Here is a 23290-nt window from a genome sequence, read left to right on the forward strand (position 1 = left end):
AGTGCCAAGAGCATTGGTCTGCTAGATTACCAGGAGGGGACAGATGGGGCAAGAAGTCCTCCAGTCACCCCATCCTGGGCTGCCCGTGTGGAAGCATTTGGCACACGCAAGTGGGGCAGAGGTGCCTGGCCTTGGGGGTTTTGATGGGAGGGCATGTGCGTCATGGGGTTGGCGGGTGAGGAGGCCCATCAGGAGGGAATGATGAAAGCAGGGACCCAGCCCCTGAGAAACCCACCCTCAGAGTGTAGAAGCAGGCTGTCCAGAGTATGAAGATGTTGACCCAACCAGCCTACTGGTAGATGGACACAATCAAGACTTACCTGCCAAAAAAAAAGACTGACCTGCCAAGAGAGGTTCTCTTTTTGACTAAAAATGCATCCTATGGGAGCAGTGGAGTGACACGTGTATTCCTTCTTTGTCTTCAGTCATGGGACATTTTTTTCCGAAACACCAATGCTGGAGCGCCCCCAGGCACCGCCTACCAGAGCCCACTCCCCCTGAGCCCGGGCTCCCTGTCAGCTGTGGCCAGAGCAGGGCCCCTGGTGGAGGCCCAGCCCAACGTGGACAAGCTGGTGGAGGATCACCTGGCGGTGCAGTCGCTCATCAGGGCTTACCAGGTAAGGTGGTGGGCGGCCATCTGTGACAGCACCCTGCTGACCCAGTGAAGGTGGTCATTTAACTTTCACCCCCCACCAAACACTAGGCACTTGCTCCCTGCTCTGGGGTGGAGGGAGGCAAAAATGAAATATGACAAGAGAAAAGGAGCCCAGACATGCTCTTGCCATGTGAGCAGATCCCCTGCCACCCATGGTGCCTGTCCGTATTTCTTTCCATGAGTTGGCAGGAATGGTTTGTGGGCAGGGAAGCTCATTCCATGCCCGCGTGGCCAGGGAACTGCTGATCCCCAGGAGGGAGCGGTGACCCCGAGGGTATGCTGCTCCCTCAGGCACGGTCCCTTCTCAGTTGCTAACGCCCACATACAAAAAGAGAAGGTGAACCTGTAGGGTTTGGGGACAGAAGCAGAGCCCATGGAAGCAGGGAGAGGCAGCTGATCCTCCAGAGGGGCCATCTCTCCACGAGCATTCCTACTGGAGGAGGGTTGGGCAGAACCAGTGGATCCCATGGCCTTGCTCAGAGCCCAGAAGCCCCTTCCGGGATATCTGCCTGGCATGGAGAGGAGCCTGGGATTCAGATCTTACCATCTGCTCTGTGAGTAGTTCTCAGGAGGAGAAGAGGAACCGTTGAGCCAAGAGCAGCCCTTCTGAGAGCCCCCAGAATTTGGGCTCCCCTGCTGCCTCTCCTGGCATCGCTGCAACCTGGCAAAGGAGCCCACTGTGGAGTCCTCATCCCTCCACTGTTCTCTTTCCTGGAAATGGCCATATGGACTGTTCTTCTCTGCCCACCTGGTTAGTTGCCACAAGTGTCAAGACAGGCAGCACAGAGTGGATCTGTCCTGCTGGGGGAGCCTGGCAAGTGAGGCTTTGTCCCCAGGGCAAGTGAGAATAGATAGCCATGTGCTCTCAGGTGCTGTTCACAGCAGGCGTTTCTACAGAAAAGGCACAGCTGGTGCGTGCTGACCACTGCCTGACTCATTCAGCCTCAGTCATTTCTGCGGTCTTCTAGTGACTTCATAAAAGCTGTTCCTCTTTGCAAATTGCTAGCAGGAGACTGAATAAAATGTCCAAGAATTAAAGACACAAATTTGGAAGCTGGGAGGGGTTTTCCGTCCTTCTGTTTGCAAACGGTGCCGATCAGACGCTGCAGTCCCTGGTGCCGCTGCCTGCTCTGGTGCTTACTGCCCTGACCCCACAGCGGTGCCAGTGCACCTTCCTGAGGGACTTCAGGCTGTTCTCAGCTGAGTGGGTTTCACACTCGAGTCAGAGTCCCAAGCATTTCCCATTTCTGTTTATCCAGGAAGACTGTGTCAGGATGCCAGGAAATGGGTCCTTTTAGATTGCCAGGTTTATCATAACCTGAGGAGTTTATCCCTTTTTTATAGAACTGCTTTTATGCCCAATGCCTGCATGCTAAGTCACATCTGACTTTTTGCGACCCTATGGACTGTGACCCTCCAGGCTGCTCTGTCCATGGGATTCTCCAGGCAAGAATACTGGAGTGGGTTGCTTGCCCTTCTCCAGGAGATCTTCCCAACCCAGGGATCGAACCTGCGTCTCTTATGTCTCCTGCACTGGCAGGCGGGTTGTTTGCCACTAGAGCCACCTGGGAAGCCTTAATGCCCGATAGTGCTTTAAAATAAACTATTCTAAGGCTTACTTTTGGGTTAATTGGTGCTCTCAGGGAAAGGTTAAATGTAACTTTTAACCCCCTCACAGCCCACAGGACCTGCTTAATGACTGCTTGTATTATTGCTTCCAGGTCAGGGGTCACCACATTGCAAAACTTGATCCTCTCGGAATTAGTTGTGTAAATTTTGATGATGCTCCGGTAACTGTTTCTTCAAACGTGGGTGAGAATGAATCTGTAAACACTAATTTTAATGTAATTTTACTTTTTTTTTACCCCTTCCCTCTTTTTTTTCTCCTGTCCTTTTGTGTGTGTCCTTCCCTCTCCATCGCTGGCCCATTCGTAGATACGAGGGCACCATGTAGCACAGCTGGACCCCCTGGGAATTTTGGATGCTGATCTGGACTCCTCCGTGCCCGCTGATATTATCTCATCCACAGACAAACTTGGTGAGGGTCTGAGAGCAGCCAGCACTGCGCTGTTTGGCTCCTCTCTGTGTGTCCCAGCTCGTGGCAGCCAGGACGTCCACAGGCCAAAGGGAAAGACTCTTAAGTTTCCTTCGTTCTGATCACTTGACATTTATAAGTCATATAGCCTTAGTGAGTTTTGGGCAAGTTATTTTTAATCTCAGCTTTCCAACCAGATCATATGAGCTCAATTGTCTAAGCCTGAAAATTGGAAAGTGAAATTTGGGGGCAGAAAAGGTTAGTGGCACAGAAAGACGTGACCCACCCAGGCAGGCGGGTCCCCAAGATACTCCAGGGACTAGCACATCTGGCTTCAGTTTCCAAATCTCAGGGCAGTGCAGCCTGTGCCCAGATGGGGTCTTGCTCAGAATCGTTGTCACACACCCTGAAGCACAGTGCAGCCTGCCTTTGACGGGGCGAATTCCAGAGCAAGGGGTGCAGTTGAGGTGTCTCGATTCTCAAATGCCGGTGATCACACTGAGGAAACTTTGGAAGGCATCCCGCGCGCAGGGAGGCGCATGTGGCACACAGGCGGTTGTAGCCACGACCCCAACACCCGCTCTGTCGTGAGCACAGGGGCCGGGCAGGGCTCACACCTGTGGTCGCTTTCAGAAGTTAACCTGCTCTAAGTCACCGTGCTGCTAACCTGTACTACAGAAATGATGACGTGACTAATTTTTAAATGGCCAGGTTGTTTAGGAGGAACACTGTGCATGCTAATACAACTGATTATTACCTACCTGCCTAACACTGCTCTGGGAGGGGACACAATTTGCCTCCTCTGAATAATAGTCTCTAACGCCCCCGAGAGGCGGGTCTGGGTTGTGAGTTGAGAGGTCAGGTGCTAGTCCGGTAATACTGGAGTTCAAATAGCATTAACCCCAGGATGGCTGTTAGAGGTTTGTCTCTGCTTTGTCTTCATTTCGGAAACAATCCTAGGGGATACAGGGTTTCCTCTACTTTGTAACTGCACAAAGGTTTTGGAAGAAAGATTAGATCAACTCTTCTGAATATAAAATAGGACCAGTCCAGATTGTTGGCAGGATGTGAGTTGAATACTGCTGCTTTATTGAGTAGTGACAGCTTTGTGCACCCCAGAGGTGGGCTTTTCTCTCCACTGTCCCCCAGGATACTTGGATCCTCTCTCCTCCTCCTTACCACGTAGCCCCCAAAGCACCCAGACCCCACCCAACCGGGACTCACTCGTGCTGAAGCCCATCGGCACCGCGAGTCCCCTCCAGGTGCTTGGGCCAGGGCAGACCTCCCACCCTCACCCCACCTGGGAGGCCTGTGAGCCCCCAAGCACTGGTTGCCTGAAGAATAGCTCAAGGTCCTGTGCCCTGGGGCTGTCTCTCCAGAGAAGGACTCTGACTGTGGGGCCTGGCGGGGCATGGGCCACAGAGGCTGGTGTTCCTATGCACAGTCAAGCGTTTAAACAAGAAAAGCATGGGGTGGGGGTGGGGGTGTCTAACGCTGCATCTCCCCTGTTCTTGTGCCATCCCTGATTGCCAGGTTCTTGATATCTGAACGGACCTTTCCCAGTGGCTCCCAACTCACAGGAACTGCCTGGGGAGCCTAGAGCTCCTGTCTGTCCTGCCTGAGGCTGGTCAGGGTGGGATGCACCATGGCGACAAGCTCTGGCAAGGGTTTCTTGGAAGCCCCCAGGCCGTCCCAGCCCAGGAGTCTGTGAAGCCTGAGAGCCCCCAGCCCTGTTGATGCTGCCCACCTCCTCAGGTCACAGCTCTCATGGGGTAGGCGCAGAGGTAGGGCCTCTGTCGTTCTTTCGGGTCCTTTCTAGGCCATCTTGATCTCCCCTTACAGTCAGCTCTGAAACAGTGCCCCAAGTATCTGTGCTTCCATTAAGGTGCAGCGTCAACACAGCGAGGGTGAACCAGCAGGAGGATGTTATAAACCAGAGACACACAGAGGTGGCCCCAGAGCTTCCTGAGCTCATCCTCTGGCTGGGAGCCTGTCAGAAACGTTAGGAGAAAGTTGAGGAGCAGCCCCCTCCTTTGCAGGAGGAAAAATGCACTTCATCCTCAGAATTCAAAATAGTGTGATAGAAAAGTCATGGAAATAAGTGTAAACCTAGTATGTATTGATATTTGAATCTGTAGGAAAATAAGTCTTGAATTATCTCACGCTTGATGTATGTAGGTCTTTACAAAAACAACTGGATCAACAGGAGCGCTCTGTTCGGGGACAATGGACAGTCCCTAGAGTGCTTTCCTGCCCATCATTTCATCCGACCCTCAGGCCTGGGCTCAAACCAGCTTCCTACGTGGAAAGCCGGGCTCTACCAGGACTAGCTCTGTCTTCTCACCTGTAAGGTTGTTGCAGTATTAAATAAACTCCTTAAAATAGTGCCTGGAGCTTACTAAGTTCCATGAAGGTGTGAGCTACTGTGATTGTTAACAGTCTTTTGAGATAAATAGCTGCTGATGTCTGGAAAAAATGGATATTTAGAAATTGAGCAATGGAGCAAATAACCCATAGTTGGTGCCATAGTTAGTAGTAAGGACTGGGGTGACGCCTGAGTGACAACAAAGCAGGCTAGCTCACGTGGCATGGTGTGCGTGGCCCGTGTGTTGGTCTGGGTGGCTGAGTGACTGCAGGGGTGTGCTGTGCCACACAGCACTGTCCTCAAGCTTGCATCCCTCTGACAACACTTCCAGCTGTCTTTCCTCTCTCTGGTAGATGCGGCACAATTTCTCCATTCCCTTGTGGGGAAACCAAGGCCCAGGCGGTAACTACTCCCCGTCCATCTGAGAGCACTTCGTAGTGCGACTGGGGCAGCACAGGGGTAGAGGAGTAGCTTCCAGCCCCGGCTGAAGGCAGGAAGCCGTTCCCAAGGGCAGTGCTGGCCAGCACGGATATGCAGGGCGAGCGGGGCTGATGTCCCCTCAGAGTTTTTTAAATAAAGTGGAAAATGTGAAAAGTTTCTACTGAGTTCTTACCCAAATATTCAGAACCCTTGCAGTGACAGGTGGAGAGAAGAGAGAATTAACGGTAGACAGCAGACCCAGCCGCCATGCAGAGCTCCAAGGTGATCCCAGCCTGTCAGGGTTACCATCAGACGTGTGCACACAGACTGTGCTGTGAATGCAGCACAGATACAGTCGAGATGGTGGGGTTAGTGATTATTTATTACAAAAATTTAAAAATTAACATTAGAACAGTTTGGGTTTTTTTAGGTGTGGGTTATGCTCTAGAATTGTGCGGTGACTGCTAGGAGCAGGAGACCTCTGCCAGGATGTGTTATGTTAGGGGCTGGGTTCCAGGTCCCCAGAAGTGCATCTTAACTTAAACCAGGCTGAGTCAACCACACATCCAGTCGAGGAGGGTTGGGAGCTCCAGCTTGAGATGCCTGGTAACATGATCCACATTCCTCCCTAGGGAGGTGCTGGAAGTCTCCAAGCCGGATCAGGTTTCCTAGCAAGGCCTCTCCTGGTTGACCCTAAGGAAGGACCAAGAGTGTGGCTTTTGACAGGGGTCCAAGTTCTTGCCACCTTAAGTAGAAACCAGTCAATTGCAGGCGGCCTGTGCACTCTCACCTCCGGGCCTCCAGTCCTGTGCTGGCATCTGGTACTTGCTTCACTGGGGTGGGGAAGGGGCATCGGGAAGTCTTATCTCTGGGCCAAGCGAGACTGCCCTGGGCAGGATGAGGATGTGGAGAAAGTTCTTGTTAACACTCACCCTCAATTTGCTCTCTTCCAAGTACAGCATTTGAGTTAGATTCCAGCTTTAAAATGCCATGAAGTGGTTTCTCTTTGGATTCTATAGTATAACTATTCATAGTGAACAACAACAAAAACAGATTGAAATGTACTTAAATGTCAGATTGAAACATATTTAAAGGAGAACTCAAAACAAATTCTATAAATAAAATTAAAGAAGGCATGAAACTTCTGTTTCCCATTCGTGTTTGCAAATTGTCAATCTTAGGAAATGAACTTGAGTTACATAGTTAAAAGGGCAATTCAGAAGTCCAAATTATGGCAACATTTTTGCTACTCTAAGTGGATTAGTTCATCCCCAGCACAGCAGGACATGAAGTCTCCCCACCCTTCTGACCTTCCACAGTGCTCTTTCTGGTTGAATGTTGTCCCCTTGATGGCTTGGAAGAATGAGCTAAAAATAGGGTTGAATTTTAATCTACTTGAGTAATTTCAGAGCCGTGGCGAGCAATTTACATAGCATTTATTGGTTGCTGTGTGCAGCCTGTGGTGCCACCAGACCTCCGAGTGAAGAGTTGGAATCAGATCGCCCAAATGACTCAGGTGGGCAGGCCAAGCTAAGGTCATGGTGGGCACATGCACATCCTCCTGCAGGGGTGTCCTTCCTGTATGCCCAGGAGCTGGCAGACCAAGACACACCCGGACCTAGCATCACATCCCTGCTTCTTGCCAACTATGTTTCCCTTGGAAACACCTCAGCCAAATCCCAGCCACTCTGTCTCTCCAGCAGAGTGTCTTGTGCTCATCAAGAAGTAATTTTTAAAAATGTTTTAAGTGCTCAGGTGCAGGGAATCCCATGTGCTGTCTGTAAATGACAACCAGAATATTTACTGTTAACACTTTCCTTTGGTTTGTGTCTTTTGTTCACATTTTATTTTAAAAATACTCAAGAAGTGCAGATAAAACTACATGCCCAGTACCCAGAGTGAACAGTTATAAACTTTCGATCCTATTGCCTTTAGATTTCTTTAACAGATAAGCATTCACATTTCATTTTGAGGCTGGGGGAAGTCCTGTAGGCAGCACTGATGGCTGCTTGGGATGGTCCTATGTCTTGATTCTGAGGATTAAAAGGAATAAATGAAGAGTCTTCATCCTTGCCTTAAGCAGCGAATCCTTGCTTTTGTGCAGAACCCAGGTGTTCCATTGTCTTAAGAGCCATTGGCTCTGAGGTCTTTGGTGGTCTTCCACTGTCCTCGAGGGCGAGGAGAGCTTTACGCACTCAGAGCTGGCGACCCTGCATCCTCTCTGAGTCAGAGTTCTTGCCATCAGCATCCAAGGATGCATTGACTGGCCTTCTGCTGCACTGCCAAGGCAGGGAGCAGCCACAGTGCTGGTGACCATGCTCTGACCCCTCGGTCATCAGGCCCATGTACCCAGGAAAGCAGGGTCAGCAAGTGTTTTGCGTGTCCAGATCAACATCTTGAGTTTAACCAGTGTAGGCAAGCCTCCAGGTGTGGGCAGGAGTGTGTGCATCTGTGCAGGCCTGTGGCTCTTAGCCTGCGTTCTCAGCAGCCGAGTTCCTCCATCCTGGTTCAGCCTTCTCGAGAAGGGAGTCCAAGGACCCATCTTCCACCCTATAGAATCCAGAAGGAGCTTGAGGTTTAGGGTTTAGTCTGCCACCTGATGCTCCAGTTCTGAGGAATGGGCCTTAGAAACTAGGCTTCTCCATTTCTTTTCCCCAGTTGTTTCATCTCGAATCAGCCTAGGCTGGGTGGATTCAGCTTCCCAGGAGAGCTCTGTATCAGCGCTTGTTCAGGGTGGGGACGTGAGGAGGTCCCAGCCACCACCACACAGTGGCTTCTCAGTGTCAGGAAGTGGCCTCTCCCTCCTTCAGATTCACTGATCCCAGCTGCTCATGAACCGTCTCCACATTTACCGAAGTCACTTTCAGACCATAGCCACCCACCCCTCTGTTCTCCTTCAGTGTCTGTGTCTGTGACAGTGTTTGTGCTACCCGTTAACTGCAGTGGTGTAGGGTTTGGGTGTTTGGGGTTTTTGTGTTTTTTTTTTCTCTCAAAACTAACTCTCACCTGTCTTTTTCCCTCTGCGCTCACCCATGCTATCCCACTCTGCCTCTCAGATCTTGCAGTTTTCAAGGAACGACTTCGAATGCTAACAGTAGGAGGTATGAAAATAAAGAGCCTTTCACTTTTCTGGAGCTGAGGACTTCATTTGAACAGGACATGCAACTTTCCCCAGCATGCAATTTGGGGAAAGTTGACACAACTCTGTCGAGTGTTTTGAAGTTTGTTCATTATTTTGAGATATGTTTTTCCTATCATTTAGCTGTTACCCAGCAGGTAGAGCTACTTACCGTGTCATTTTTGCTTCTGTCCATTTGTGTTCTGAAGAGCATTTTCACCTCCACATGTGTCTCACCGTCGCTTCGCTTCGCTTCCATCTTTAGCGTAGGCTGTCTCTAGCTCCTGCTGTCGCCAGCGGGGACCTGAGGCCACACTACGTTCTGCATGTGGGCACATCCTTTCCTCCACGTTCTGCGCTGTGCCTTTGACTGGACTCTGGATTCTTTCAGATTCTGCTTCCTGGGCATTTTTGACACAGTTTCTCTTTTGATCTTCCCACGTTTAAAGAGCTGATAAAAAGTTACTTAATGAAGTAAGGAATTCTTAATGACCCCTGGTTCTGGGCAGAGCACCTTTGAAGAATCCAGAGTTGGGTGCCCAGGGGTCCTGCCTGCTGTCACTCACCCCAGTGGCCAGTCTTCCTTCCATGCCAGGCGTCACTCAGAAGTTCTCGTTTTCTTCCATTTTACTGATAATATTTGTGAGACTCCAGTTTTAATTAAACTTTTCATTTTGAGATAATCGTAGATTCATATACAGATATGAAAAATAAGAGAGACATTCTCACATGCCCTTCAGCCAGTTCCTCCACTGGTACCATCTTGTTCTCACACCAGGATGCTGACGCTGACAGCAGTCAAGCCACAAATGTCTGCATCAGCTCAGCTGCCCCTTTGCAGCCATACTCACTCTCCTTCCATCCGCTCCCCCCACGTTTGACCCCTGGCAACCACTGTCCTGTTTTCCATTGCTATAGTTTTGTCATTTCAAGAATGTTTTACGAATCACGATATGTAACATTTTGGAATTGGTATTTTTCAATCAGCATGATTTTCTAACACTGGTTTTTTCTTATTTGCTGAGTAACATTCCTTGCCATAGGTGTCCCACAGTTGTTTTAACCAATTTCTCATTGAAGGACCTTTGTGTCGTTTCTGTTCTTTGGCTAATAGGGTCTTTTACAGAGCAAAAGTTTTAAACTCTGAAGTCCAGTGTATCAATGTTTCCTTTTATGGATCGTGCTTTTCGTATCAAGTTTAAGAACTCTTTTCTTAGCTCTAGATCCTGAAGATGTTCTCCTTTGTATTTTTCTAAAGGTTTTATAGTTTTGCATTTAGCATTTAAGTCTGTGATCCATTTTGAGTTCATTTCTTGAATGAGATAAGAAGTTTAGATCAAGGTTGGTTGGTTTTTGGCCTGTGAATGTCAACCGCTCCAGCACCATTAACTGAAAAGTTTGTCTTTCTTATCATTGAATTGCTTTCACACTTTTGTCAAAAATCAGTTGGACTTATTTGGTAAGTCTGTTTCTGGGTTCTCTGTTCTTTCCCTTAATAAGTGTCTTTCTCCACGAGTGCCACATCATCTTAATTACTATAGCTGCTGAACTTTATTTTCCTTTTTTCAGAATTGCCTTGGCTGCTCTTAAGGCCTATCTCTTTCCTTGTAAATTTTAGAATAAGCTTGTCTATGTTTATGAAAACTCTTACTCACATTTTAGTAAGAATTGTGTTAAACCTATAGATCAATTTTAGAGAGAATTAGCATCTTTACTATGTTGTGTTCCAATCCATGAACATAGTATGTCTTATTTATTTAGATCATCTTTGATTTCTTTCATCAACTTTTTGTAGTTTTCAGCATACAGGTTCTGTACATGTTTTGTTAGATTTACCTGTCAGTATTTCCTTTTTAAAAGAAAATTTTAAGGTCCACCTGTTCGTTACTAATATATTGAAATGCTATTGATTGTGTTTATGTAGTACCCTATGACCTTGCTAAGCTCACTTATTCTAGGACTTTTATTTTTTTGGTAGATTCTTTAGCATTTTCTGGATAGATGATCATCTCATTTTTATTTCCTTTTCTTGCCTAATGCCCTGGTTGGATCTTCCAGTACTGTGTTGAACAATAGTCATGGGAATGAATATCCTTGCTTTGTTCCTGATCAGTGGTAGATTATATTGATTGTTTTTTCAAATGTTGAACCAAACTCTGCTGGAATAAACCTCAATTGGTCATAGTATATAATTATCTGCATCTATATTCATAAGGGATATTGGTCTATAATTTTTTTTTTTTTCTGACTGTCTTTGTTCTTAGTATCAGGGTAATTCTAACTTCATAAAGTAAGTTGAGAAGTTTTCTTCCTACACTCATTTCTGAAAGAAATTGTGTAGAATTGGTATTAATTCTTCTTTAAACATTCAGTAGAATTCCCCAGCAAAACCATCTGGGTTTAGAGTTTTCTTTTTCAGAAGCTTTTTATATTTATGAATTCAGTTTCTTTAATAATTACAGAGTCATTCAAATTGTCTGTTTCATACTGTTTCATAACAGCAGTTTGTGCTGTTCTAAGAATGACTTGTTTATATCTGAGTTGTCAAATGTGTCTGTTGTTCATAGTATTCCCTTAGTATCTTTTTTTGTATCTGGAGGGTCTATAGTGATACCCTGTTTTATTTCTGATATTGGTAATTTGTGTCTTCTCTCTTTGTTAGTCCTGTTACAAGTTTGTCAGTGTGACTGATCTTTCCAAAGAACCAATCACCAGTTTCATTGATTTTTCTGTTTTGCTCTTTTCAATTTCATTGATTTCTGCTCTTATCTTGATTATTTCTTTACTTCTGCTTTCTTTGTATTGGTTTTCTTTCTTTTTTCTTCTTCTTTCTCTAAGTCCTTATGGTAAGACCTTATAGATTAAGATTAAGACTTTATAGATTACTGATTAAAGAGAAGTCAGTTTCTTGTAGACAAGCGTATGTTTTTTTAATTCACTCTGTCAATCTTTGTCAGCTAAGTAGTGTATTTAGATCATTTATATTTAACTATTGATACGTTAGGGCTCAAGTCTACCATTTTATCCTTCATTTTGTTTGTCCCTTTACCTTTCTTTGTTTTCTTTTTCCTGACTTCCTCTGGGTTTTTAAACCTATACTTTAAAATTCCATTTTTATTTGTATAAAGTCCTTTTGATTTATCTCTTTGTGTTTTTAGTGTCTTTTAGGCTTTTTAGTGGTTGTGTAGGTATATGATATTTCATATACATAACTTGTCACAATTTAATGATGTCATCATTTTACCAGTTCATGTAAAGTGTACTTGACTCCCTTTATATCCCTTCATTCTCTCCACATATAATATGTAGTTGTCTTAAATATTTCCTCTACATGTGTTCAGAACAGCATCAGATAGTATTACAAATTTTGCTTCAATTGTCAAACATAATTAAGAAGACCCAGGAGGAGAAGGAAAGTCTGTTTTGTTTACCTGTACTTTTTAGTTCCACATTCTTTCTTCCTTCCTCCTGTCTCATTCCTTCATTTTTATTTATTTATTTGGCTGTGTTGGGTCTTAGTTGTGACGCTTGGAATCTTTAGTTGCAGCACATGGGATCTAGTTCCCTGACCAGGGATCAAACCCAAGCCCCCTGCACTGGAAGCACAGTCTTAGCCACTGGACCACCAGGGAAGTCCCCTGTCTCATTCCTTCTGATAATCATTTCCTTTCTGTTTACAGCTTCTTTTAGTCATTCATTTAGGATGACAGATTCTCTTAGTTTTTTTTTCATTTGAAAATATTTTGATTTCGCCTTCATTTCTATAGGATATTATCACTATATATGGGATTCTGGGGAACCAGTTCTTTTTTTCAACTCTTTATATGTGGTGCCACTTCCTTCTGGCTTCCATGACTTCTGTAGAGAAATCCAGTGTTACTTAAGTTGTTTTGCCCTCTAGGCAAAGTGTCACTATATTCTGGCTGCTTTCAAGATTTTTTCTATCTTTAAATTCAGAGGTTTAATTGTAACATATTTCAACATGGATTTCGTTGGCTTTATTCTGTGAGTTCACTGAGCTTCTTAAGTCTGCGGATTAAAAAGTCTTTTGCCATATTTGAAAAGTTTTCAGCCTCCCTCTTTTTCTTCTCCTTCTGAGATTCATCAACACAACTTTGAAATCTTTTGTCACAGCATCGCATGTCCCCAGGAGTTTGTTCCCTTTTTTTTTCCTGGTCTGTTTTCTCTGTATTCTTCAGATTGATTCATTTCTATTGTTCTGCCTTTAAGTTCATTGATCCTCTGTCCCTTGCTAATGCCATACTGAGTTTTCATTTGGTTTATTATATTTTGCAATTTCAGAATTTCCCATTTGGTTCTTCTTTGTATCTTCAATTTTTGAAGAGACTTTCTTCACTGAGACTTAATTTTTTTCATGTCTGTCATGTTTTAATTGCTCACTGAAATAATTTGATAATGACTCCTTGAGAAGGAGATAATTCTAATTAGATAATTCTAACATCTGTGTCATTTTGGTGTTAGTGCCTGTTGATTATTTTTTCTCGTTCAATCTGATATATTCCTGGTCCTTGTTATAAGTGATTTTTTAAAATATTGAAACCAGGACATTTTGGGTATTACAAGACTTGGGATCTTGTTTAAATGTTTGTTATATCAGGGCTCCTCCAAACACTGCTGTGGTAGGGAGGGGCCCAGCTAGTTACTCCCCAGTGGGAATGGATGTTTTGGGCCCCAAAGTCTCTGTTGACTTTGGGGTAGGGGAATGGATTAGTGCATTCCCTCCCAGAGAGAATGAAAATGTGGGCTTCCTCTTGGGCCTTCTTTGAAAGCTTTAAGTAGGGTCAGAGGTCAGAGTACATTGTAGCCTGGCATGGGTGTCAATGGAGCTGCAGTGTGTTATGTGTGTTTGGGTGGAATAGAGCAGTTAACAATCTAGAAGTTTTCTGTTCTGCTAGGCTGCCCGTTTCCTGGTTCTTTAAAGAGAGCAGCTTTTGTTGGGGCTTTTTTAAAATCTACACTGGTAGAAGTTTCCATGTTCTTTGCTCCAGGTCTGGGATATGGGAGCCCAAAAGGAAACCCAAGGGACCTCCTTGGCTGGTTGGCCTTTTACTCCACCCTTTGGAATCATCTTACATTTGTTTTGTATGCAATATCTGCAGTTTTTAGTTGCACTTAGTGGGATATGAATAGGATATGTCTATGCTACCTTTCCAGAAGCCAACATCTGTAGATTTAAGTTATCAAATGACTGAGGAACTCAGAAGCAGGGCTAGCAGCTTTGAAGTTCAGTAATGATCCAAGTAACTGAGTCCAAGAATGATCACTTCAGGGTGGGGGAAGTGAAGCATCACACATACGGTGAGGCTGAGGGCTCTACAACAAGCGCACGTTCTTCTCTGGGACACACAGGTCACCTGGTTAATTCCACAATCTAAGTGTTCCCGACAGAGTACGCTCTCTTTGGATACTCTGGTTCCCTGAGTCCCCACTGCTGAGCGTTTCTACCAGCTAGGAAAAGTGCCCCCACCCAAGTAACTCTGGTTTTCCTCCTAAACGCTGGGAGCAGGGCTATGAATGGCCAGGGCCATGCTTTATCAGACCCATGTGATGGCCCATCCTCATTCTTGATAGAATAACAGCAGGAAACAGGTGCAGAGCATAACCAAGCCCCTCAACCATCACTACCACCACCCCAAGGTGAAAAGGCCAGGTTGTTTTTGTTTTAATTTTTAAAAGGGGGAGGAGCAATTGAAAAACAGAATTTGATTTTGCTTTTAAAATTAAAAAAAAAAAATAGGATCCTAGGGCATTAGACCGGAAAAGGCAATGGCACCCTACCCCAGTACTCTTGCCTGGAAAATACCATGGACGGAGGAACCTGGTGGGCTGCAGTCCATGGGGTCGCTAAGAGTCAGACACGACTGAGCAACTTCATTTTCACTTTTCACTTTCCTGCATTGGAAAAGAAAATGGCAACCCACTCCAGTGTTCTTGCCTGGAGAATCCCAGGGACGGGGAAGCCTGGTGAGCTGCCGTCTATGGGGTCGCACAAAGTCAGACATGACTGAAGCGACTTAGCAGCAGAGCAGCAGCAGCAGGGCATTAGATGAATCAAGGTAGTCATTCCCAAGAGCATTAGATGAATAAAGGTTGTCATTCCCAAGCCAGCTTGGGAAAGGGAACTTCATGGCCCACCCATGACCAGTCAAGGTCTGGCGTTAGAGCCTGGAAATGTGCATTTTTACAACTCTCCCAGATTCCCCAGAGATTTGGATGCACAGCTGTGTTTACAAGCAACTGCTTGAGTCCCTTTCTGGGCCTGTGTGTTATTTACACTTAATTAGATCAAGAAATGGGAGAATGTCTGATCTTGAACAGTCAGGTGTTGGAGACAGTGGGTACTCGGTTAGAGTTTCATGTTTCATGAAGTCTGGGATTGTGAACTGCAGCTTCCCTCATTCCAGCCAGTGTCCTGAGGGTAAGATGCCTAACGTAGTGTCCCCTGACAGTTTTCCTCCATGTCTCTTCCCCTTTGATAATTACTGCAGCATGAAACAAGCGTGTGATGCCTAGGAAAAAGCCCGTGCACCACGTGTTTATCAGCTTGAAATATGCTTTCAGATGGAGAGGCACCATGCTCGTGGTGCTCAGCAGATAGCAATGATGATTCGGTGATAGTGATACAGTAAATTCCTTAGCGATTAGTCAGTAGATATGTGTCAGTATTGGACTGGGGAGAGCGGGCATCAGATCTGTGAATGCCAAGTGCTGTTTGGAGGATGGTTCTTTATGTGCAGTTGGGAGTTCTTCTGGGAGAAGGCGCCATCCTTCATCAGATGGCTGTGGGAGCCTCTGCCCTGCTGCCCGGCAGCTCTCCCTGCAGGCCCCTTGGCTGTCCCTCACTTCTCAGTCTCCTAGCTTCCTGTCACTCACCACCAACAAATGTTGCCGTTAAGACATAGGTGACCTAGGTCTAATCCAGTTCCTCGTTTTCTACTTGAATTTTCTCCTTAACTATTTTTCATTTGCTTTCTGATTGACTTACCTAATGCCTTTTCAAACCTAAACTGCTTTGTGTCTTTGGGACCTTGAAATACATTTTTTTCTAAATTATGAATAATTGGTGCACTGGACTAATATATGCATAATATTAATTTTATTCTAATTTTCCTATGATGCCAGTAATATATTCAGCTTGGTTTGTTGCTGAAGTTCATGTCTCTGGCTATAAGATAGTATTTATTTTCACATATAACAGAGGTTTTATGATTTTTCTATTCTCTTTTCTCTCCTCTGGGGAGTCCCTTCCCCTTTTCCTAAACTGTGGCCCCCGTGTGGTTGTGCCCCTCTCTCCTCCCCACCGCAGGATTCTACGGTCTGGACGAGTCTGACCTGGACAAGGTCTTCCACCTGCCCACCACCACATTCATTGGAGGGCAGGAGTCGGCTCTTCCTCTGCGGGAAATCATCCGACGCCTGGAGGTGAGAAAACTGGGCTGTTTCCCGAAAGTTCCAGGGAACTTTCGAGAACTTATGGAAGCCTCCAGACTAGGTGGTTTTCTTTCCCTTGATCCTATAAATTTTTTTAATGTAAGGGAAGAAACTTTTGTTTTTTGCTATTTTATTGATGAAAATCCATGTTTTTGTATTTTTACAATCAACCATAAAAAAAAAAAAAAGGCAGAATTTGCTTCTAAGACTTAAAAAAAAAATGTATCCTAAAGCATTAGGTAAACAAAGACTGCTGTCTGCAAGCCTGCTTGAATAGGAACACCTGGGGAAAGCCCTTGCCCACCCACAACCAATTGAGTCAGTTCCGATTTTGGAGCCTGGAAATACGCATTTTTACAAATCTCCTGGAGATTGGGGTACATAACTGTGTTTGCAGGCGACTGCTTGAGTCCCCATTTGTCCTGATCCCAGCATTTGAAAGGGGCAGAGAGCCCTGCGCGGCTCTTGTTTCAGTCAGTGCCAGAGCCCAGGAGTTGGGCTCTTGTGGGATAGTTGGGCCTGTACTCCAGGGGTCCCAGCCGTAGCGCCCCTGTCCCCAGAGGGCCCCACATCCAGGGCTCTTCCAAGAGAGCCTCCCATTCCAACTTGTCCTAGCATGGAATACCTCATTCTCATGGTTTACAGATACTGTGTAAAGCTGCCTGACTGTGGTGCATTAGGTATGTTTACACGTGATAATGTGCATGCACTAGGCTGCTGTGTGACCTGACAGAACTTAGTGTGCTCTTGGTCCTGTGACATAATAGTCAACTTGTAGCTCTTTGAAAATTTAGAACAAGTGCAATTTCTTGTCTTCTTAACGTAGAGAACCTAAGAGTCAGCACCTAAAACTCCCTGCCCTGCCCTTCTGGGGACTGAGCCAAGACAAGAAAGACAAAACATGATCCAGGAGCCCAGTAACTATGTGTTCCAAGTTAATAGCTGAATTCATGTTGGTAATGATGGAAACATACTGTTTTTGACCTAATAGTTTCCTTTGAGCTTTTAATTGTTCAGTAATGGAAATATTGCCCCATCAGGCGTTAAGTCAGGCATAAGGAGCATGGGTGGGGTTCTCCTGCCTGGGTGTGTAAAAATGAGGAGGGAGCCCCCCTTCCCTCCGCCTTGCCCTTCCTTCTCCCTCTTCCCCTCCCCTCCCCTCTTCTTCCACCTCTTCCTTTCCTCTCTACTAGGTTTGCAACTCAAACTTGGGTCCCAAGGAAAACTCATCCATTTTAAGCTCATAGAGGAAGGTTCTAGGTTCATGTTTACAAACTTTGTGTCTGGTCTGTGTTTTCTCAAGTGTGTTTGTGCAGAAATATGCCATCTTCGGCAGCTCAGTAGATCAGGGAGCTGTACAGCTCAGGTGGAAGTGGTGACCCTCCCTGGCTCTGAAGTCAGGGTAGGCAAGCCCTCATACCCCATCCCTTGGCTTCTTGTACATTCAGTTTAGAAGTTCCCAGTTTATCATGTGAAGAATCATCAGGGAAATAGGGTTTGGGGATGGTGAAAATACCTTAAACATCAAGGTCTTTCCCAACTCCATTTCCTCTTCTTATCTCTTGGCTAGGGTGATAGGGAGAGTGTTGTGGTTGGCCTTTATTTGAGTCCAGGCAAATGTCCCTTTGTTTCATTATCACAGAGCTAATGTGCAGAGGTGCTCACCTCTGCTCTGAAAGGCGGGAGTAAGAGAGCAGGGGCCTGGTGCCAGGTCTGGGCCCACCACTGGGATCCCAGGCTCATCTTTGCCCTACACCGTGCCAGCCAGTTTCCGTGTTAGTTGTGAAAACCAAAGAGGGTCACAGACAGAACCACCAAGCAGAACGCAGCATGCTTGGTTGGCATGGCTGCTGCAAAGGCATGTAAGGGCATTTGTGGGCCCTAAAACTCACTGTTGGGAGTTTCCTGGTGGCTTAGTGGTTAAGCTTCAGCACTGCCACTACCATGGCCACGGTTTGATCCCTGGTTGGAGAACTGAGATACCACAAGCTGTGTGGCATGGCCAAAATATTAATTAAGATTTAGTGGTACATCAGGGCATATCTTCTTTAATTCCAACACTGACTAGGGTTTGCTGTTGGCCCCTCATTCTGACCCCAGGACAGCCAGCAGGTGATAAGGGGAGAGAAGTGCTGATCACTTGGCTGAGGAAGGCTGTGTGGGCCCCTCCAGATGGCTCCCCAGCAGGCAACTCTGATCAGCGTCAGGAGAGATGAGAGGGGGCCCCCAGTTCAGCCCAGTACCCTGCCAGAGACTGCTCAGCACAGTCCCCATGACGGATTCCCAGAGGGCTGCCTCTCTGACTCTCGGTTGTTCCATGCCTTTCCTGTTTTCTCTCACTCTGATTTCCTGGCGTGCATCCTGCTCAGGTCACCCTAGGCTTTCAACAGGACGCACGGCCTCCTTCCCAGCTGTGACATGTGAATGGTGTCACGAAGTGCCTGCTCTGTTCAGGACCCTTCCTTTTGTATATGTGCAGTCATGCTTCTGTAGAACCTGATATCCCCAAGAGGAGTCAATTGTTAGAAGAAGAATGTAGAATTTGAAAGCCCGCTACAGTTAAGTGGCCTTTGAGCTATGATATCCACCAGTGGCACAGGGCCTTTTTTTCTCACAGTGCTGGGCACAGTCTGACCTGGAGGTCAGAGGAGCTGCCTTGCCCAGCAACTTCCTTGTCCCCAGGCTGGTGATTCTATCCTCCCGCCATGAAAGGAGCATACCTTGACCCAGGGGTTCTCACTCTCCCTCCCTGCCCACTAGGCTCCATGCTACGTGGAAGAAGCATTTCATGGCCAAGTTCAGAGTGAGAGGAGGTCGCGGGCCCAGGCCTGGTGCCCCAGGTCACAGCTAGCTCTGCTGCATCTGAAGTGGAGGCCACCTGTTCCTCCCAGCCTTCCGGCTAAGTGGGCAGTCAACATACCTGGGTGAACATCCCCTTTATTGTGTGTTTGTGTGTGTGTGCATTAAATATAGATGGCCTACTGCCAGCACATTGGGGTAGAATTCATGTTCATCAATGACCTGGAGCAGTGCCAGTGGATCCGACAGAAATTTGAGACACCCGGGGTCATGCAGTTCACCAACGAGGAGAAGCGGACCCTGCTGGCCCGGCTCGTGCGCTCCACCAGGTACAGGGCTGCACTGGCCCCGTCTGCGTGGTACAGTCTGTTGACGGGGTTGGGTGGGTTTGGGGCATGGCCACAGCTCTATGAGAGCAAGGTTGTCCCTGCTGACATGCCTCTTCAGGGTGGCTTAGTTTCTGTCCAGGTTTGAGGAGTTCCTGCAGCGGAAGTGGTCATCTGAGAAGCGCTTTGGTCTGGAAGGCTGCGAAGTACTGATTCCTGCCCTCAAGACCATCATTGACAAGTCCAGTGAGAACGGAGTGGACTACGTGATCATGGGAATGCCACACAGGTACCTGGCCACCCTGTGAGCATCCGGAGCACAGAGGCAGGGCACTGGGCAAGCCTGGTATACAGTAACCCTAGTCCCTGCCCCCAGATGACCATCGTCACAGCAGCCCCTCCCTGGGCAGTCACTGTCACACTCAAGGTGGTTGTAGACAGACATTGGCCTCATGACCGTGTTGGGATCCCAGGTGAGGGAGGTTAATCTAGAGGGAAGGTGGCTGGGTACACGAAGCAGAGACCTCAGCTTGAGAAGGCCCAGGAGGCCGAGGATGGAGCGCGCACTGCAGGCTGGCAGCATTCTCTGTTTTCTGCTTTTCTTCCTCCTGCCTCGTCATGGCCTTGGATGCCAGGCAAGCAGAGGCCAAGTGTCCCCCGTCAGTTCTGGTCTCAGCTCCTCTTGGGCTGCAGACTGAGGCACTGCCTGTCCCTCAGGGGAGAAAGGGGATAAAACAGCATTGCCTGCTGCCCAGGGCCCAGCTCAGACCCTGCTCACTCCTGTGTGTCCAGGGGGAGACTGAATGTGCTTGCAAACGTCATCAGGAAGGAGCTGGAGCAAATTTTCTGTCAGTTCGACTCAAAGCTGGAGGCAGCTGATGAGGTAAGACATCTTATTTCTTTTAGAAACTAGCATAGCTCCAACCTATGCCAGATCCTGGCTTCATTTATTTCTCCAGAAGGACTTATGGGGTCCGGGATCCTCTATACCACTCACAAAAAAAGAAAGTGGCCAGTGGCTGACCTCCCAGAGAAAAGAGAGACAAGAGGCCTGGCAGCCCCCACAGTTTTCCCCGCCAGGGGTAGGGATGTGGTCCTCTAGTTGAGGGACCTGCTTGTACCGTGGGTGGAGCCATTCTGGAAAAAGCCTTTCCATCCTTCTAGGAATGAGCGTTCTGGGTGTAGAAATAACACAAGACAGGGCTGTCACAGAGAGTAAGTGTCTCCCTGCCTAGGTAAAAGCCTAACTGTTTGTGCCGGCAGGGTTCTGGAGATGTGAAGTACCACCTGGGCATGTATCACCGGAGGATCAACCGTGTGACCGACAGGAATATCACCCTGTCGCTGGTGGCAAACCCTTCCCACCTGGAGGCTGCCGATCCCGTGGTGATGGGCAAGACCAAAGCTGAGCAGTTTTACTGCGGGGACACCGAGGGGAAGAAGGTGAGACCATGTGGACTGGCCAGGGGCAGTCCTGAGGCCAGACAGTCCAGGACAGGCTCACAGCCACAGGCACGCCCCAGACCTTACATTTCCGGAATTGAACAAAATGTTCTGAGTGGACTTCCAAAGAGTAGCAATAGTAAACCAGTCCCAGTTACAGATACGCCTCCTCCCAAGTTGTGACCACCAGGGCTAGGTGGGGAGTAGTTTGCTTTTGTTGTCACCACACCTGTGGAGAAGCTAGTCTTGCAAGATAATCATGATGGTCAAAGAGGTTTCGTCATTGAACAAGAGGACAGGGTCTTAAGGAAGAGGTGTGGGTGAGCCTAAAGGAGGAATTGTGAAGCTGACAGATAGAAGAGATGGCCCAGTCAGTATTAGGGTGGCACCATTTAGAGATGGAGGACAGCTCGAGGTCTGGATAGTCCTAGTACAGAGGTGGAGAATAGCTCGAGGTCTGGATGGCCCTAGTACCAGCATTTTCCAGATATGTGATGGTGAATGCTTAATGTTGATTAGCCAGCCTGCTGGTATATATAAATCCTCAATGGGCTGTAACTGTTTGTTCTTGTTTGATCTCAAAGTGTAAGTCTGTCTTTTACAAATTATATAGTTCTTACTAAAGACAACCTCAAAGCCAAGCAGTCAGGAAAACCAACTTTTTGTAGTGTCTGTGTGAGCATTCTGGGGCGTGTTTGAAGTCAGCATCTCCGCCGTGCTCTCAAGCATCTATTCCTCCTAGAAACAGGGTCACGTGTGAGAAAGCAATAGAACATACACATTGAGGCCTAAAGCTGCAGGCTAACTGGTAAAGAGCTTCGGAGGGGTGCGTGGGCATGGAGGGAGTGGGATGAAAGGCAGTCGGGTCTTCTCATTGATAGAGCACATAGTTGTCATATTTAGTTAAACAGCAGGACTTAGGTAGATGGGAAAAAAAGAATGTTCCCTGGAGATTGTGGTGGGTGGGGGGTGGCGGGTAGGAGAGGTGCTACGGGCAGAACAGGGATGAAGTGGGTGGGAGGCAGCCTGGCCGAAGGATGCCCTGGTGAGCCTCAGACTTTTTAGAGGTGGAGCCAGTTATTAGTTGACTAGGTTCTTTAAATCAAGACACTGTAACTCTATTCATACTGTATTTGGATTGTTTGAGGGTAATGGGGTCCCAGCCAGAGGTGGCATTTGGAATAGGAAGTGGTTCCTGCATCACAGAGAAAGAGTATAGCTGTGGGGAGGATGTTGGGACATGAGAGTTACTTCCCTGGGCTTGGGAGCCTGGACGGTACCACAGAAACTCCAGACAGGCACAAAGTGGCTTCCTGCGCAGCCCCCGAGGCCACCAGTGCCACTGTGGCAGAGGAGGGATGGGGAGGAGAGCAACACCAATGACTGGTACCTCCAGCATTTCTGCTGTCTGTGGCTAGGACACTTTGCCAGGCATTTGTGGCCAGGGAGGGGAACAAGATTGCAGAAAACATTATGTGATATTCACATTCATAAATTATAGACACAGCCATGCAGGCATTGCTTGCTCAGAATACTGGAAACACCCTCAAAAGTAATGAAATAACTAGAGAAAAGCAATGGAGCATATCTAACATGCTTCAGATGATAACAGCAATCAATCCTGTGAGGCCAGGAGAGGCTGGTTAGCCCCATATGGTCGCCAGGTGCTTGTCTGAGGGAGTGCCCGGTCCACGGGGGTGCCCTGCCCAGTGTAAATGGCCCGTGCCCACAGGCCCCCAGCCTTACCCCTCTCTCTGAGCACACGCTTGCCCTGCTCAGTGGACGGGTCAGACCCCACCAGTCCGCCATACTTGCTGTCCTTGCTACTCATCCCAAACCTCTAGGCAATTATCTGATTTCTGTTAAACCCAGAATCCAGGAAGCTGGAGTATTTGTTACATAACCTTCAGTGTTTCAGAAAAAAAATATGTAATTTCTATAAATGTGGCCAAGGTTGTTCTGCAACCTGGTGCAAGATCGAGCCTGACCCAGCTTGGCTCAGGGTTGGCCCTTGGGACGTTCATGTGGGAAAACAGCTCCCCAGTGCTGCAGGCAGAAACCTGTTCCTACCAGCAGTAGGTAGGAGTATGATTGCAGCAGCTGGTGCACCCTGGAGACTGCAGGGACAGCAGGTAGCCTGGCGAGTGGCCCAGTACAGCTTCACCAGAAGAGCAAGAGAAATAGCGAGAGGAGAGGGGAGGCTAGCCTGAAGTGCCCAAAGGCAGGAGGCCGAGATTGTATAGAGAAGGCTCTGCAGAGAGGAAACTTGCATCCTGGTGATCAGGGAGAGGCGCTGTGTCCCCCAGTTGTTCGGGACCTGGCAAAGCTTCCCTCCTCTGAGGAGGTTCCTGTACAAACCCAACACTTGAGTCTATTTCTACCTGTCCTAGAGAGTGCTCCTGCATCCACCATGGCAGGACACATGAGGTCTGCTACAAAAAGAATCTAGATTTTGTCTCTGAAGAGCACATGGACCTTCCCTTCCTGGTGTGAGGACCAGGGAGGTGAGAGGAGCTGAGGACACATGGCAAGAGGGCATCAACGAATAGGGGTGGCAGGGTCATGGGGGTAGCAAGCCAGCAAGTACTGAGGACAGTGGGTATGGTGTCTGACGGTGCAGGAGGTGTTTATAAACGTGGAAGGAGGGAGGCACAGAAAAAGGATCGGAACTGGAGGT

At 47.4% G+C, this 23290-nt stretch overlaps 1 protein-coding gene across 4 annotated transcripts in view; it reads left to right on the top strand.

The window, feature by feature from the left end:
• Nucleotides 1-23290, top strand: part of OGDH (oxoglutarate dehydrogenase) — a 67197-nt gene that overhangs the window by 27006 nt on the left and 16901 nt on the right. The window contains exons 3-10 of one of the 4 annotated variants that reach the window (XM_086396133.1): nt 426-617; nt 2377-2467; nt 8532-8576; nt 15921-16036; nt 19019-19173; nt 19313-19459; nt 19963-20053; nt 20434-20613. In XM_086396133.1, coding sequence (XP_086252259.1) covers nt 426-617; nt 2377-2467; nt 8532-8576; nt 15921-16036; nt 19019-19173; nt 19313-19459; nt 19963-20053; nt 20434-20613 — 1017 coding nt within the window. Of the gene's footprint in view, nt 1-425; nt 618-2376; nt 2468-2590; nt 2694-8531; nt 8577-15920; nt 16037-19018; nt 19174-19312; nt 19460-19962; nt 20054-20433; nt 20614-23290 lie in introns of all 4 variants that reach the window. The other 3 variants (XM_086396132.1, XM_086396135.1, XM_086396134.1) reach the window with 3 other exon arrangements.

The sequence above is a fragment of the Bos grunniens genome, chromosome 4 (genome assembly GCF_055505025.1).
Source record: "Bos grunniens cultivar Pamir isolate PY7600 chromosome 4, Bosgru_T2T1.0, whole genome shotgun sequence".
Classification (NCBI taxonomy): domain Eukaryota; kingdom Metazoa; phylum Chordata; class Mammalia; order Artiodactyla; family Bovidae; genus Bos; species Bos grunniens.